General features: G+C 36.3%; 1 protein-coding gene across 7 annotated transcripts in view; it reads left to right on the forward strand.

Moving 5' to 3' along the window:
* Window positions 1–16943, forward strand: part of TBC1D32 (TBC1 domain family member 32) — a 250914-nt gene that overhangs the window by 47136 nt on the left and 186835 nt on the right. For all 7 annotated transcript variants that reach the window (XM_070073655.1, XM_070073654.1, XM_070073652.1 and 4 more), the window contains 6 exons: window positions 3050–3128; window positions 3250–3353; window positions 3449–3510; window positions 6867–7011; window positions 9005–9064; window positions 12794–12884. In XM_070073655.1, the coding sequence (XP_069929756.1) occupies window positions 3050–3128; window positions 3250–3353; window positions 3449–3510; window positions 6867–7011; window positions 9005–9064; window positions 12794–12884 (541 nt within the window). The remainder of the gene's footprint in view (window positions 1–3049; window positions 3129–3249; window positions 3354–3448; window positions 3511–6866; window positions 7012–9004; window positions 9065–12793; window positions 12885–16943) is intronic.

Raw genomic sequence — 16943 nt, forward strand, 5'->3', positions numbered from 1 at the left:
GGCACGGAAAGCCAATACACTGTTGCAAAAAAAGATGTCCTACATGAAGGATCTCTGTGAGTTAGACCCCAATGGAAAGAAGTGGCCATCAATGAAGGATGTACTTTTTCTGAAGGGAGGAGAGAACTTTGGGTTTGCTTATGGCCTTGTCTAAATACTGACGGACATTGTAGATTAAAAAGGTTTCTATAGCCTAGGCAGCTCATGTCAAGGGCCTCGTGTGATCATTGACATACATCAGAGTGTCAATTGTTAAATTAACAAGAGTCACTGTGCACTTACTTCCCATGCAGGACCTCTGTCCTCAATGAGTTGTACTATGAGATATTAACTGTGAAACTTGTTTTCAAACAGTTTGTGTATGTGTGTGTGTGTGTGTGTGCAAATTGTTGAAAACTGTACTTAGTATAGAGTTGGTCTTCTATGTATAAGGTTAACTGAAAATTAATCTTAATGGAGAATGGGACTGGGAATGGGAGAAAAAGGAGGAGATGTGGTGGGAGGAGGGTGGGATGGCAGGTATTCTGGGAGCAATAACAATATTCCTAAAGTTGTACTTACGAAATTTGTACTCCTTCAATAAGTGATTTCTTTGGGAAAAATATATCTTAATACATCTATCAATTTAAATTGCATTCTGCTGTCAATGGAGACATAATGATATTGATAACAGAAATCATTCAGGAACCACAATTTGTTTTACTAGAATAAAACCACAATTTTTTATAGTGATAAAAGTATGTACCCAATGCTTGGATGTAGTTCAACCTTATAAACATCAGAGGGTATTGTAGACTTCTGTAAATACTTAGGGATCTTTAAAAAAAAAAAAAAAAACACAACCAAACAACCAAACAAAAACTTAGTGATCCAAGAACTTCTAGGGGAAAAAAAGTATTTTCCTGTCATTTTTAAATTTCTAGACTCTTTAACAAAAGTGCAATTGTAAACTTCCTTGTATTTTTTCCTTTCTACATCAAAGACAGAATAGGGCTAAGGTTGCTTTATTTGAGAAATTATCACTTTATAAACATAGAGAAGTTCCTAATGGGTTAGTATATATTACTTTACTTAGCCATTAAGAATATAAAAAAAAGAATATTATCTAGCAACAATATGTTTCATTTCTTAATAAAATAGAAAGCTATTGTTATAGAGGAGAAATTGTGACAGTAATTTTAGAATAGGAAACAAGGGATGGTATTATTTTCACTTTAAAATTTGCTTGATCCAGGTTCTGTTTGAGTTTCTGCATTTCTGACTTTGAAGGACACTTACATGTAATTGAGTGATGCCTACAATGATTGAAAAGTGTGATAGACAGCAAACTCATAGAATGGCAAAAGCCCTAAACAGCACTCTGGCCTCAGAATCAGCCCTTAAGGCATTCGGATCTGGCTAAAAAGCCCATGAGACTATTTCAGGCATGGAAAGCGAAGACACTGTGGCAAAAAAAACCAAAAAAAACAAAAAAACCAAAAAAAAAAACCAAAAAAAACTCCAAACAAACAAAAAAGCAAAAAAAACCTAAGTGAAAGATCTCTGTGAGTGAGATCCCAGCGGAAAGTATGGGCCATCAAAGAAGGCATTACCTTTCTCTGAAGGAAGGAGAGAACTTCCACTTCCTTGTCTAAATAAGATCAGAGTTTGTGAACTCAAGAGGCTTCCATAGCCTTGACAGTTTGTGACAAGAGCCTAGGGTGATTACTGACGTCATAAATAAGAGTGTCAATTGTTAAATTAACAACGGGAGTCTGTCCTTAATGTGTTGTACTATGAGAATTAATGGTAAAACTACTACTCAAACAGTACAATATACTTTTTGTATCTTTGTGGGTGTAGTCTGTTGAAATCTTTAATTAGTATATACTAAGTTGATCTTCTGTATATAATGATAATTGAGAATGAATCATGATGAAGAATGGGATGGGAGAGGGAGTGGGAGATGGGATGGTTGCGGGTGGGAGGGAGGTTTTTGTTTATTTACACCTTTACATTATTCTCTGTCATGCCTCACCTTCCTTCATGTCTTCCAAAGTCAGTATGTACTCTTAATAGATTTTGCAGTGATATATTTCTATGATTAGATTTGCTGTTTTTTTTTTTTTAATTTTTGACAGGCAGAGTGGACAGTGAGAGAGAGGGACACAGAGAGAAAGGTCTTCCTTTACCAATGGTTCACCCTCCAGTGGCTGCTGTGGCCGGCACGCTGTGGCCGGAGCGCTGTGGCCGGTGCGCTGCGGCTGGCGCACCGCGCTGATTCGAAGCCAGGAGCCAGGTGCTTCTCCTGGTCTCCCATGTAGGTGCAGGGCCCAAGGACTTGGGCCATCCTCCTCTGCACTCCTGGGCCATAGCAGAGAGCTGGACTGGAAGAGGGGCAACCGGGACAGAATCCGGCGCCCAGACCGGGACTAGAACCTGGGGTGCTGGTGCCGCAGGCAGAGGATTAGCCTATTGAGCCGCGGCGCCGGCCTAGATTTGCTATTAGTTGCTGTCAGTTTCATTTTTTGCTGACCAAAGCAAGAATATCCTCCTTTTGTTTAATTTTTTTGAATTTTTTATTAATTTGAGAGGCAGAGGCAGAGACACAGAGACAGAGACACAGAGAGATACAAAGAGACTGATAAATAGAGCTCCCATCCACTTGTTCACATCCAAAATACCTACAACAGCAATGGCTGGGGTTGAGCCAGGCCAAAACTGGGAGCCAGAGACTCAATCTAGGACTCTCTCATAGGTGGCAGGAACTCAGTCACTTCAGTCATCACTTCTGATTCCCAGGGTCTGCATTAGCAGGAAACTGGAATCAAATGCTGATTTGATTCTGAGCACTCTGGTGTGGGGACATGGGGTCTTAACTGGTCTTAACTGCTAGGCCAACCACTCACTCCAGTATGTCCTTTTTAAGTACATTAGTTGTATTTCTACTCAGGTTTCTGAATGATTTATTTTGTGTTTATTTTCTGAGTTTTTATTAGATGAAAAATGTTTCATCTCTATTTTGTTCTTGTAAGAATTTTAAATGTATATTTTTGTCTCATTTCCCTAGGACCGGATTTTAAAATTCTATGCACAGACATTTACGCTTTCACCATTACATATGACTAAGGAGATTTATACAAGCTTAGGTATGTTTATTGAAACATTTTAGTGTTTTTAACATATCATTAAGAAAACTGTATAGGAAATAGCTTTTTGGAAGGAATGTAAATGAATGTATAATAATTTTATATTTTTGCTTTTTTTCAGCTAAATATTTGGAAGTATACTTTCTTTCTAGAGAAAATCATATTCCTACACTTTCAGCTGGTATAGATATAACTAATACTAATATGATCCGCTTACTTAAAAAGGTATGCATTTGTTACAATTTGCTTTTATTTTTATTTAAGTCGTTCTATATTTAAGAATTCTAATTTTTTGAGAAATGTTGTTTACTCCCTTGTAGGTTCGTCTTCTAAATGAGTATCAGAGAGAGGCTCCTTCTTTCTGGATTCGTCACCCCGAGAAGTAAGTCCCATGATTAATGCCAATATAAAACATGGCATTACTGCTCCACATGCATTTTAAAGATGGAGTAACGACAGTTTTAATTGATTTTCATGATTAAGAAGTGATTAATAAGGGTTTTTTTTATAGCTCAACAAGTTTTGTATTTAGCTGTATGAATGGTTTTGCCATTTATAGCAACAACATAAAAAAAGCTGTAGCCTGAGGTTCTTTTATGTTAAACTCCCTCTCTCCCTCCCTCCTTCATCCTTCATTCTACCTTTTTCCCTCTTTTTTTTTTTACTTTTTGAGATAACATTTTAAATTTACATAATAGTAAAAAGGCTTAATACTTCACCAAGTAAGAAATTTAACAAGTAAACAGCAAAAAGACCCAAGTTTAGTAGGAATGTGGATAATGAAACTAAATAATAATTGAATGTATAAATTACCATTTCACCCATATGCAATTTGTTGGTCAATTAGTCATTTATAGTTTCTTTTGATAAAATACAACCATTGACAATATAGCATATAAATATTTACTGTGTGGCTATGTTAATAATTAACTTCACTTAGACTTTAAACCATTTCCTTTCAACAGTTTATGCAAAGGAATAATTTTATGCATATTGCAATGCAAATAATTATGTATTACATTTTTTGTACTCTATTACAACAGACCAGGGAAAACATGATTTTTGTCTTTTTGGAATGGCTTATTTCACTAAGAATAGTGGTTTCCAGTTGCATCCATTTTGTTTCAAAAGAAAGGATCTCATTCTTTTTTATTCTCGAGTAATATTCCATAGTGTATATGTACCACATTTTCTTAATCTAGTCATCGGTTGATAAGCATCTAGGTTGATTCCATATCTTAGCTACTGTGATTCGAGCTGCAATAAACATGGGGATACATATAACTGTTTTATATGTGATTACATTTGAGTAAATTCCCAGAAGTGGGATGGCTGGATAATATGGTAGACCTATTTTCAGCTTTCTGAGGTATCTCCAGACTGTCTTCTACAATGGCTGTACTATTTTACATTCCCACCAACAGTGGATTAGTGTACCTTTTCCCTCACATCCTTGGCAACATTTATTATTTGTTGATTTCTATATGAGAGCATTGTAACTGGGGTGAGGTGAGAAGTCATTGTGGTTTTGATTTGCATTTCCCTCATGGCTAGTGATCCTAAGCATTTTTTTTATGTGTCTATTGGCCATTTGAATTTCTTCTTTTGAAAAATGCCTGTTCAAGTCCTTTGCCCATTTCTGAACTGGATTGTTGGTTTTGTTGTTGTTGAGTTTCTTGAGCTCTTCATAGATTCTGAATATTAACACTTTATCATATGCATAGTTTGCAGATATTTTCTCCCACTCTTGTTGCCTGTTGACTTTGGTGTTTCCTTTGCAGTGCAGAGAAGTCTCAGCTTGATGTAAACCCATTTGTTAATTTTGGCCTTTATTTTTTGTGGTTCTGGGGTCTTTCCCATGAAGGCTTTGCTTATGCCAATGTCTTGCAGTTTTCACAATGTTCTCCTCTAGTAATTTGATGGTATCAGGTTGTAGATTTAGATCCTTGATCCATTTTGAATTGACTGAGTTTTTTCTTTGAGCTATGCCTCTGTGGCTTAGTGGAGTTTTTGCTCCTTCAGTTAATACCTAGAGGTGTGTGCTGGGTGGGGCCAGGGAACTCTGATCAGTGCTTAAGTGTGGGGTGAGAATCCAGGGTGACATACAAGTTGGGCGTGGTAAATATCTATTGTCAACAGTGGGGAGGGTATGATTACATCTGTTTCAAGGTGATCCATGCCCAGGGTTAGCCCACAGTGGGTACAACCTTCACCCAAGCTGGCGCATGAGCTGCATAAATGATCTGTGCATTCTTCAGTGTGAGACTAGAAACCCTCAGCAATGACCCACCCTGAGCAGTCAGGGAACTCTGATCCTCTGATACCAGACACAGTGATTGCCCAGAGACCCAACCACACCCCTGCTCTATCTTTCAGTCATAAGATTCCCATAGTCAAAGTGTGCAAGGCTCCCATGGCCATGGGGAGCAGAGATTCCCTTTTCCTCCCCACCAGCCTGCACAACCATGGAGAGAGCAGAGTTGCTTTCAGAGCTAACTTCCTGTAGGTGTTCCACCTTGATAGTTTGCGCCCTGGGGCCTGTAATAGGTTGAGAGGATGGAGGCACCTCACAATTCTTTTTTTTTTTTTTTAAGATTTATTTATTTATTTGAAAGTCAGAGTTACAGAGAGACAGAGGCAGAGAGAGAGAGAGAGAGAGAGAGGTGTCTTCCATCCACTGGTTTACTCCCCAAATGGCTGCAACGGCTGGAGCTGCGTTGATCAAAAGCAAGAAGCCAGGAGCTTTTACCATGTCTCCCACGTGGGTGCAGGGGCCCCAGGACTTGAGCCATTTTCTCCTGCTTTCTCAGGCCATAGCAGAGAGCTGGATTGGAAGTGGAGCAGCCGAGACTCAAACTGGCACCCATATGGGATGTCAGCACTGCAGCCAGTGGCTTTACATGCTACCCGAAGTGCTGGCCCTGGCACCTCACATTTCTAAGTGAGTGCCCAGTCTCTTGTCAACCTTAGCCAGACTCTAAGGCAGTGGGAAGCACAGATTCCTCCCCTCCCCCAAATCCTCTGGTTGTGTGCACAAGAGCTGCTGTAGCTTCTATTTGTGTCAAAATGGTGCCTCTCCCCTCTGTTTGCTGAGTGCTCTTATCATGAATGATGAGAAAGAAATGTGCTTTTCCTTGGCTGTAGTAGGGGGTACCCTGCCCCTCACCCCCTGCTAGAGATCTAGGCCGTACTCAAAGACAGTCTGGACCACAAAGATCTCCCTCAGGCAGTTTCACCAGTGGCACCAGCTGCTTCAATCTGCCTTTACCTCACTCTCAGAACCTAATGTCTCCTCTAGCCGCCAGCTGCGGAATTTATGAATGGTGTCCCTTCTTGCTGCTGTGTGTACGTGCTTTCCATGCTGCTCCACTGCATTCCTCTTTTTTCTGTAGATTTTCCTCTGCAAACCTCTCTGCAGCTCTCGCCTGGGAATGCACTTCCCCCGATTTTTTTCTGCTATATTTCCCTGTTCAGAATCCGCACGTGTTTTCCCTAATCAGCCATCTTGGAATCTTCTGCAAAAGTGATTTTTTTTTTAAAGACCAGCGCATCAGTTTTTAAGGAGAAAAATCGCGTGTGAATCCAATCCCTATTATTTACTGAAATATAAATAAAAATTTTTCCTATAGATTTGTTATTACTTTATCATAACATAAATACAAAGAACATCACCAGCCCTAGTATATCTATAATAACTTTTTTTTTTTCCTGAAAACCCCTTCTTTCTCAAACATTAAGGTATATGGAAGAAATTGTGGAGAGTACTTTGTCTTTGTTGTCAGTTAAACATGATCAAAGCCATCTCATGTCACAGAAGGTTTTGGATCCAATCTACTTTTTTGCATTAGTCGATACCAAGGCTGTGTGGTTCCAAAAGTGGATGGTAAGGAAATGTTTTTATATTCTGTAGTGCATTGCTACATTGCTACATCATTCTAAAGTATAGCTGATGTTTGAGTATTTACTTTGTGAGTTCTTATTGCTTTTATATGGATTGACTCATTTAATTTTTATAAAATTCTATGAGGTGACATTAATACTTCATTTTTGAATTGTAATGTTTGAGATTGTTTACCTAGTAAGTGATACATCTAAAATAGGCTCTTAAATGATAATTTGAATCTCTAGTTGAACTGTTTAAAATCAGATATTCTTTAAAACTTTTCAAATTTTTAAATAGGTGTGGTTGGAAATAAAATTTCAATGCTCATTTGTTTTAAAAATATTTCTTTATTTGAAAGGCACGCACGCGAGAGCGAATGAGCGAGCAAGAGTGAGAGCGAGCTTCCATATGCTGGTTCACTCTTCAAATAGTCACAACAATTAGGACTGGGCAGGCCAATAGCAGAAGCCTGGAACTCCATTGAGGTCATCCACATGGATGTCAGGAATCAAGCACTTGGGCCCTCTGCCCCTGTTTTTCCAGGAGCATTAGCAGGGAGCTGGATGGGTGTGGAGCAGCCTGGAATCCCACCAATGCCCATGTGGGAGGCCAGTGTCACAGGCTGTGTCTTAGCCTGCTATGCCACAATGCCTGCCTCAGTACATTTCTTATTCTTAATTTATCTGTTTATGTCTTTTTTTTAACAAAAATGAAATGTACTAATTGTTTAAAATTAACTTTATTTCGCTTAACATCTGTGTTGTTAGAACTTGATTCCTAAGAGAATATGAATGATCACAGTAACCAATAGAAAGTCATTAAAAAATCAGATAAACAGCTACTGTTAATATTAACTACTGTTAATGAAAATTCATCACATCCTTCTATACCATTTATGTCTGTAAGGACCAGACATTAAATATTCATGTATTTGTCCTTGTGGACTTTCTGGTCTCTGTTGAAGTTATTTAACCCAACTGTTGTATCCCCAGAGCATCCATATGTGTTAATTAAATGAATGGACTTCACTATGTCCTAAAACCTTATTTACCAAATCAGGCAATAGATTGAATTTTGTGTGAGGGCTTTAGTTTGCTAACTATGATTTCAAGGGATAAGTTATGAGAGTTCCTTTTTAGAATATGATCAGAAAATAATTTAGTTATACATTAAAATATTTCTCTTATTAAAGGTGTAAAAAGAATTCATGGATTTTGAAATATTTTAAGTCTCAAGGTTAAAACATACAAGATTCTGATTAACCTTCAGTTAATAAAAATACTAATAAATTGAAAAAACTCTTTTTCCCAGAGTTCCGATTTTTTTGTTTACTGGGGTTTAGTTTGTTTACTATTTTGGTTGTTCCTAGATAAAATACAAAAGCTATATTTTACCACTAACGACACCTAACACTAAACATTTCACTGAACAATATTTACAGTTTTCCTTGCTTTTGCACCATGTTGTGCATGTTTTAATTCCATGTATATTTTGCTTTAAGTAGAGAATTAAAGCTTTTTTGGCTGTTTCAATAATTTTTAAATATAATTGGCAGAAAATGATTAGGATACTGCCCCTTTGGGTCCTTTCAACCTTGGCAAATTTTTGTTCTGGTAGACAATATGATATTCCTATCGGACAGAGATTATCTCCTTGCCATCTGTATCTTTCTTTGGGTTCTGTCTTAATACAAGTTGTTGGCTATGATTTGGAGTGGTCATTTTAAAATTGTTTAGCATGAAAATTGGGCACAATCGATTGATAGAATGGTTTTTCACTGGCCTGTCACTAAATGATCCATGTTTTTTTGATATCATTTGTGCCCTTGTTATTGCTATGCTTCCAATACAGTGTACATAGAAAAACCTGTTTCTCATTGATTATTATAATTTAAACCTAAGCTATTGTGTGACTTTTATTAGAAATAATAGAGGGAAAATATATTTTGAATGGCCTAGTTTAAATATTAAATACCATTTCTCCTGAATTTTAGCATGCATATTATAGCAGATCTGCAGTATTAAGACTTCTTGAAAAGAAATATAAGTCTCTGGTAAGTTTGTGTGCCTATCTTTTTATGTTAAAAATAATGTCACAAAAAGGTTTATGATGTAATAACTTGAATATACAAAGTTGAATGATGATAATTAATATTGGATAATGAGGCCATTCCATTTTTATGTAGCCTTAAACTACCAACAAAAGGATAAAAGTAAGGACTTAAAAATGCAGTCAGGATAATGATTAGTAAGCATAGTGAATTGGGATGCAATAAATAAACTAGTTTGACAGAAGCCATATTTTTAAGCGTTGGCATGTAATTTGGTTCAGATCAGGTATTATGTAGGGAGTTCTATAAAATATACCCATACTTTTGAGTAAAAGTTGCATAAAAAATTCTGAATGATAAAAGCTTTTGCATTAATAAAAATTAGTTCAAGATACATCATGTATTAGGCTAATATTATAACATATGTTACCAGGCTACATCAACATATATTACTATTAGAAGAAAAATGTGAAAGGCATTGAGAGGAATTGAAATTAATGTCTAATAAATAATAATTGACAAACATGAAAAACTTGAAATTTATTAAAATACTTTAAGAGTTTTCTATATAACCATATGTATATGTTGTATATTAAAGACCTTGAATTTAGAGGTGAGATGAAAGACAGATTCCCGGAATTGTGAATTTTTGAATGAGTGCAGTAGAGAATAAAATGAAATGTGGAAAACAATTGTCTTGTGTTTGAGAATCAAGAGAATTGAGCTGCAGAAAAAGAGAGGGATTTTGAAAAATGGTATGGAAATTTGTAAAAGATGCTTACAAGTTTTTGGAGAAATTGAATTGAAATAAGTCTTTTATTATTTCATATATCTTTCATTCTTAAATGAAAATTTGTTGTTGCCATATGAGCATAGATAGGTATTGTTAGAACTGAGAAAAGCAAAAACAAATAAGAGCATATTTTTATTCCATGGTTTATATACTCACACTATTACTATCACAGAGGCCCCAGTGGAAATATTTCAAGTATATTTCTTTTTGTTAATTTTCTCATTATTAATTACATATATATTTTATTTTTTCCCCAAATAAAGCTTTTCAAGTATGTTTCTAATATGTTAACTTTTAAATATTTTTTTTGAAAAGTTAACTATACTCAAATTTTTAGCCAATAAATTCAATTTCTTCATTATAAATCAATTAAATATATTATTTGGTCAAATATTTACATCCTGTTACATAATCTGTTAACCTGTATATTTCAACTTAAATCTCATTTTCTTAAAAAAAAAAAAAAACTTTCCTTCATTTACAACATATCAACAGATATTCATGGTATATTGGTTTTTTTTAAAGTAACCGTGGCCGCAGTTCTGAAAAAAAATCTTGAGCAAAATGGATTCAGGATTCATTTATTTCTGTTTTCTCTTCAGAATTGAAGATTAAATTTTGTGTATCTGTGGTAAAAACTTTGGACCATGCCATGAGTTTTGTCTTCTGTTCTATAAGACACCTTTATGTTAGGACTGGTCATAGCAGCCTGTTATGCATGATGATCTGCTAAAGCATTTCTTCTAGCTTCTCATCAGTGCTGTCCAATAACATTTTCTGTAATGAATGAGAATCTGCATTGTTCAATGGTATAGCCAGTAGCTGTGTGGTTATCTAGTGAAAGGTGATAGAAGCATTAGTTAAGGATAAGACAGTGAGAATTGGGATAATGGATGGCTTAAGGTATACCATATTTAGAATGTAGGATTTAAAGTCCTTAGCTTTTGTTTGGAGAATGGATGAAGCCTCAGATAATTGAGATAATGTAATTCATTGAGGAGATAATTGAGATAATGTAATTCATTGAGGTTTCTAACACAGCAGGAGGAAAATTTTTGCTGGGAAAGATAACGGTTTTTAGATTTAGTAGATTTGGTTATATTGAGTTTGAAATGCTGATATCTAGGAGGCATGGATCTCTGAAGTATGATTTAGAAAAGAACTGTAGCTATCAAAGAATGGTCCTCCAAAACCAACCCAATTTGGTGATTTGCTAGGAAATATATATAGTCATATTATCAACTGCCATTTACCCATATTACAATGTAAAGATTCAAAGCAAGGAGAACAGGCACATTGGGTAAAATCTGAAAGATATGAAAGTGCTAGCTAGCTTCTAAGAGTCTTTTTCTCCACCAAAAATCATATAGGATATGCACAATTTCATCACAGAATTGTGACAATTCCTGTGAAATGTTGCCTACAGGGGAAATTCATTGGCTCAATGCGACCTCCACCCCCCCCCCCCCAACTCTTTTTTTAACTGGGGCTGATCATGTTGGCATCCTCTGTCTAGGAAATACCACAATCCCAGATACCTAAGAGGAAAACAGGTGTTCAGCATAAACCCCACTCATATCTATATAGACAGTTTAGGTATGGTGAAATCCCTCCTAGCCATTCTGTTAATGGTTTAAACCTTTCTGAAATCCATGTTCCCAGATGCTCTCAGACTCCAACTATAAAATCAAGCTTTTATAAAGAAGTTCTACCATGTTAACTCTTTTCTGTGTACATTTGAGGCCATAAGAATTAACTAGCTTGGAAAATCCATTGACACCACAATTATTAAACCATTTCTGTCTGTGAAATCTTCAATTTTTTTCCCCATCTCAACCTTAATCCTTCTTTCTACTTGGGTCCTATTTGCTTCTTCCTTTGCTGTACTTTTTTCTCTCAGCTATCCTTCTCTTTTGTATGGGGATGTTCAAAAAGCTCGTAGAAAACACATATTATGGAAAAAACTATACGTGGATTTCAAATTTACTTTGCACTAAAATGAACACCTACTAATTCCATTTTTCATAAAGTTTTGGAAGTATCCTCTTCCTATTAACTTTCCTCAATTACATTTAAGCATGATCATATCCTTCCAACTTGAAATTATTCTTGACTTGTTAAGATCCCTGTACTATCAGCCCTATTTTTTTTTTCTTCACAACCAACCTTCTTGAAAATGAAAATTATACTAGTTCCCTATACTTTTTTGGTTCTTATTCCTGTTTCAATTATGAACTGGCTTTATTCTCCAAGCTCCCCTGAAATTGGTCTTTCCAAGATCACCAACAACCTCCTTTTTATTAAATCTATTAGTTATCAGTCCTTATCTAATGAGTGGCTTATGTTTTACTTGGAAATTACAGTGAAAGGGCATCTACATCAAACAGGTGTTGAGGAAAGAGGAATTCTCTGCTCATGGTGAATGGGGAGAGGAGTTAGAGTGGAGACTCAGCAGAATCACTGGGCATAGTAAGGATTGGAGATCATTTTTTATTGTGACTCTTTTTTGAAAATAAGATATTTCTTTACCGGTTATCAGCATTTTTAGTTTTTGAGGTAAGTGAGAATGAAGGCTTGATCTAGCTGGTATTTTAATGGATGAGTGGGAAGAAAATATTCAAAGGCAAAGGTATTGGGCAAGATAGTTTTTAGTCAGGGCCACCGAGTGTTTGCATCTTTTATTATAAGATGTAAAGGATAAGCCTTATTTCCATCAATTTACACCAATATTATAACAATATTGGTTGACTCACAAATGCTTTCACTTTCCCCAGAAAAATGTAGCTGGGGAGACTGAGCTTCATTGGATAGAAAAATACTATTCTGGAATTTTTCTCGAATATTCTCTTAGAGCACTTTTTTAAAGCCTCCACTAAATTTTCAAGTTACTGGACTTAGGGCTAAAAATGTCTGGAATTAATTAGTTATTATTTTATCAGATAACTACAGCAGTTCAGCAGTGTGTTCAATATTTTGAATTGTGTCAGACCATGAGAACTGGTGAAATTTTGGAACAATCAAAGCATTGTGGTGAGTGTCATTTTCTCTATAACATACTTTAAAAGATTAGTTTAATTAATAACAATCATTTAGTAATAACTTATTCAAAGTAGTTGTTTAGTTGTTTATATCTTGGTAAGCTAGATCACTTGCTAATGGTGTGAAATATTATTTATAAATATAAAGATATAGTATAATCATGACTTTTTACAATAGATCTACATTTGAAATTAATGTCATAGTGATTTTTTATTATATGCAGTTCTTCAATTCATACTAGGGTATGTATCCTAATTTTTTATACTACAATAATACACAGTCCATTGTTTTCTCTCTGCTAGTATATCAGTCATTCAGTTATTCATTCAATCAATCTCTTATGTTCTTTAATGGGAGGAAAAGTTCCATAAAATCTTATCTTTATTACTGGATACCCCATTCTACTTTGTGACTCCTCCCTTTTTATTCTGAGTTAGCTAAAATGTCCTAAATGCTTCATAATATGACAGTAATTTATTTCTTTTTTAAAAAGATTTATTTTATCTATTTGAAAGGCAAAGTTAGAAAGAGAGAGAGACAGAGAGAGACAGAGACAGAGACAGTTAGACAGAGAAGTCTTCCATCCTTCCATCCTATGGTTCACTCCCCAGATGGCTTGCAAAGGCTGGTGCCAGGCCGAAGCCAGGAGCCAGGAGCTTCTTCTTGGTCTCTTTCATGAGTAAATGGCCCTATGGACTTGGACTGCTTTTCCAGGCCATTGGCAGGGAGGTGGACTTGAAGTGGAGCAGCTGCATCTTGAACTGGTGCACATATGGGATATTGATGCTGCAGACAGTGGCTTAACTTGCTGTGCCACAGTGTTGGCCCCTGGCAGTCATTTCTTTTTTTTTTTTTTATTTTATTTTTGACAGGCAGAGTGGACAGTGAGAGAGAGAGAGACAGAGAAGAAGGTCTTCCTTTACCGTTGGTTCACTCCCCAGTGGCCGCTGCGGCTGGCGTACCGCGCTGATCCGATGGCAGGAGCCAGGTGCTTCTCCTGGTCTCCCATGCGGGTGCAGGGCCCAAGCTCTTGGGCCATCCTCCACTGCACTCCCGGACCACAGCAGAGAGCTAGCCTGGAAGAGGGGCAACTGGGACAGAATCCGGCGCCCTGTCTGGGACCAGAACCCCGGGGTGCTGGCGCCGCAGGCGGAGGATTAGCCTATTGAGCTGCGGCGCCGGCCCCCTGGCAGTCATTTCTAATCTGATCTTTTCTCTAGTTACTGACTAAAGTAAGTCTTCTTATATTCCTCTTGCATACTGATACCTATACAGCTTTCTTTTTACTTCTATTGCTCTATTCACAATCCTCTACACTAATAGCTATCTTATTCATTGTAACATTACAATCTTCAAATTTTTAAGAATACTTCTCTGCTTATTCTGAATTTTCGTTGCTTTTTCACTTACAACTTACTTACAACTTGTCATGTAAAACTGCTATCTTTTATCATCCTGTTATTTTTATGTTGTTTCACTAAGCAAATAACTTGTTCTGAGAGATGGAGATATAATTTTCTTCATCCCTGAGTAAATTCTTTAGTTTATAGCAAGTGGGAAATGATCAAAGAGTAAATCATGGTGGTGGAAAAAGTACAAAGTCAGAATTTATTCTTCAAAGGAAGTAAAAGGATACATGTTTATATGTCATCTTGTTTACAAATTTATGGAGTTTTCTAAATTCTTGATATAAAATTTTATGTCTAGCTGTTTCTTTTCCTGTCATTCTAATAATCCCTATTTTCTTCGGTGTCTAGTGAAGACTTCAGTGTTCTTCATTGCATTCTGCTGTTTCCAAATTTTTGCTCATTTCTCCTTCAGAGGTTCCTGCTTGCAGTTCTCCAACTTTATCAATTCAATCCTCTGTGGTTTCTGGTGTACAGGAAGTTAAGCAGAGAGAATTTGTGACATAGTTCAAAAGTATAAATATATTTTTCAAACTTTGGTTACTGTCTTTGTGTTTTGGAATGCTTGTAGATGTTGTTTCTTTGATGTTCCATTACAAGCCTTTGCTAATGTCCTAACCCCTGTCTTGCTCCTGTCTGCTTCCCTGTTAGGAGGAGCTCCAGGGAAAATAGAAGTTTCCAGATATGAGTTTCCCAAATGTCCTGATTCTATTATACAGATCCATGTTTAAATGTTCTTACAGATATTCCCTTTCTTTAGACTATAATGAAGAGGTGTCATGTTCCAGATTGGTCTCTTTATTCTCTTGATTCTGTTGTTGGATTGTTTAAAGAACTAAGACTTCTTCACTTGGTACTGTATCCCTCTTTCTACTAGTATTTTATCCTGCTTCCTTTAACAGGCTTTTTTTTTTTTTTTGTGCTAAAAAAAACCAGGAAATTCTGTGCTTCATATGTGCTTTTTTCCCTCTGCTTCTCTTCTGAAAAGAGCACTTCTCAGGACCCATTTCTTTACCTGCTATTAACTTTTCAACCACAGAAATGAAGCTTTAGTTTCTGTTGTTCCATGACTTTCCCATTATTTGTTTCTAATCTTTTTTGTTCCATGATGCAGTGTTTGCCTCTGTGGATCCTTTTTCATATATCCTCCACATTCATACCTGATCAGTTGCCTCACATTGACTTTCAAGTCCAATTTTATTTTATTATTATTTGTTTAAGATTTATTTTTTTGTATTTGAAAATCAGAGTTACAGAGACAGAGCGAGAGACAGAGAGAGATAGATCTCTTATCCGCTGCTTCATTACCCCTGATGATTGCAATGGCTGGGGCTGGGCCAGGCCGAAGCCAGGAGCCAGAAGACTCTTGGGCCATTCTGCTGCTTTTCCTAGGCTGTTAGCAGGGAGCTGGATTGGAAGTAGAATAGCCAGGACACAAACTGGTGCCCTTATGGGATGCTGCATTGCAACCAATGGCTTTTCCTGCTGTGCGACAACACCAGTCCCAGAATTCCAATTGTATACCCCTCTGGTTTTATGACACCAGTAAGTTTGTGGCTTTATGATACCAGTGAATCAGCTTCTTGTATAAAATGGGTACTTAGTAGATTATGACTGTATGGATCACTGAGTAAACGAAGAATATATATTGGAAGATGTCTATATTTTAGTGATTCTAACTTCATTTACATTTATTATTATAAACATGATATTTTGTAGTACAGATTGAATATCCCTTATCTGAAATACTTGAGGTATTTTACATTTTGGAGTTCTTTGGGTTTGGGAATATCTGCATAGACTTTACTAGTTGAACTAGTTCCCAACCCAAAAATTAAAGTCTCATATGCTTCAGAAATCAACACTTTCAAAAAATTTTTATTTAATGCATGCAAATTTCATGCATTTCATATATACAGATTTGGGAACATAGTGATTCTTCCCTCTATACCCTTCCTCCTGCCCATGCTCCCACTCTTCTTCCTTCTCTCTTATTCCCACTCTTAATTTTTACAAAGATCCATTTTAGGTTTACTTTACATTAATAAGATTAACCCAACAGTAAGTAAAAAGTTCAACAAATAGTATGAGGAAAAAAACATTGTTCCTCAGAATTAGAGACAAGAGCTATAAACAATTATTGAATCTCAAAATGTCATTTTTACTCATATACATTACAATTTAGATACTCTATTGGTTACCACAGATCAGTCAAATCATATGGTATTTGTCCTTTGGCTAATTTTACTACATATAATTGTTTCTAGTTGTATCCATTTTGTTGCAAAAGACAGGATTTTTTTTTTTACCACTGAGTAGTATTCTGTAGTGTATTTATGTTTCAGTTTCTTTATGCAGTCATCAGTTGATGGGCATTGGGATTGATTTCATATCTTACCTATTATGAATTAAGCTGCAGTGAACATGGGGGTACACATAACTCTTTCATATGCTGATTTCATTTCCCTTGGGTAAATTCCCAGGAGTGAGATGGTTGGGTCATATGGTAGATCTACTTTCAGATTTCTGTGGTGTTTCCATACTGTCCTCCACAGTGGCTGTACTAGTTTACATTTCTATCAATAGTATATTAGGGTATCTCTGTATGAGAGCTGTTGTAACTGGGGTGAGGTAGAGCCTCCTT

The sequence above is a fragment of the Oryctolagus cuniculus genome, chromosome 5, assembly GCF_964237555.1.
Source record: "Oryctolagus cuniculus chromosome 5, mOryCun1.1, whole genome shotgun sequence".
NCBI classification, from domain to species: domain Eukaryota; kingdom Metazoa; phylum Chordata; class Mammalia; order Lagomorpha; family Leporidae; genus Oryctolagus; species Oryctolagus cuniculus.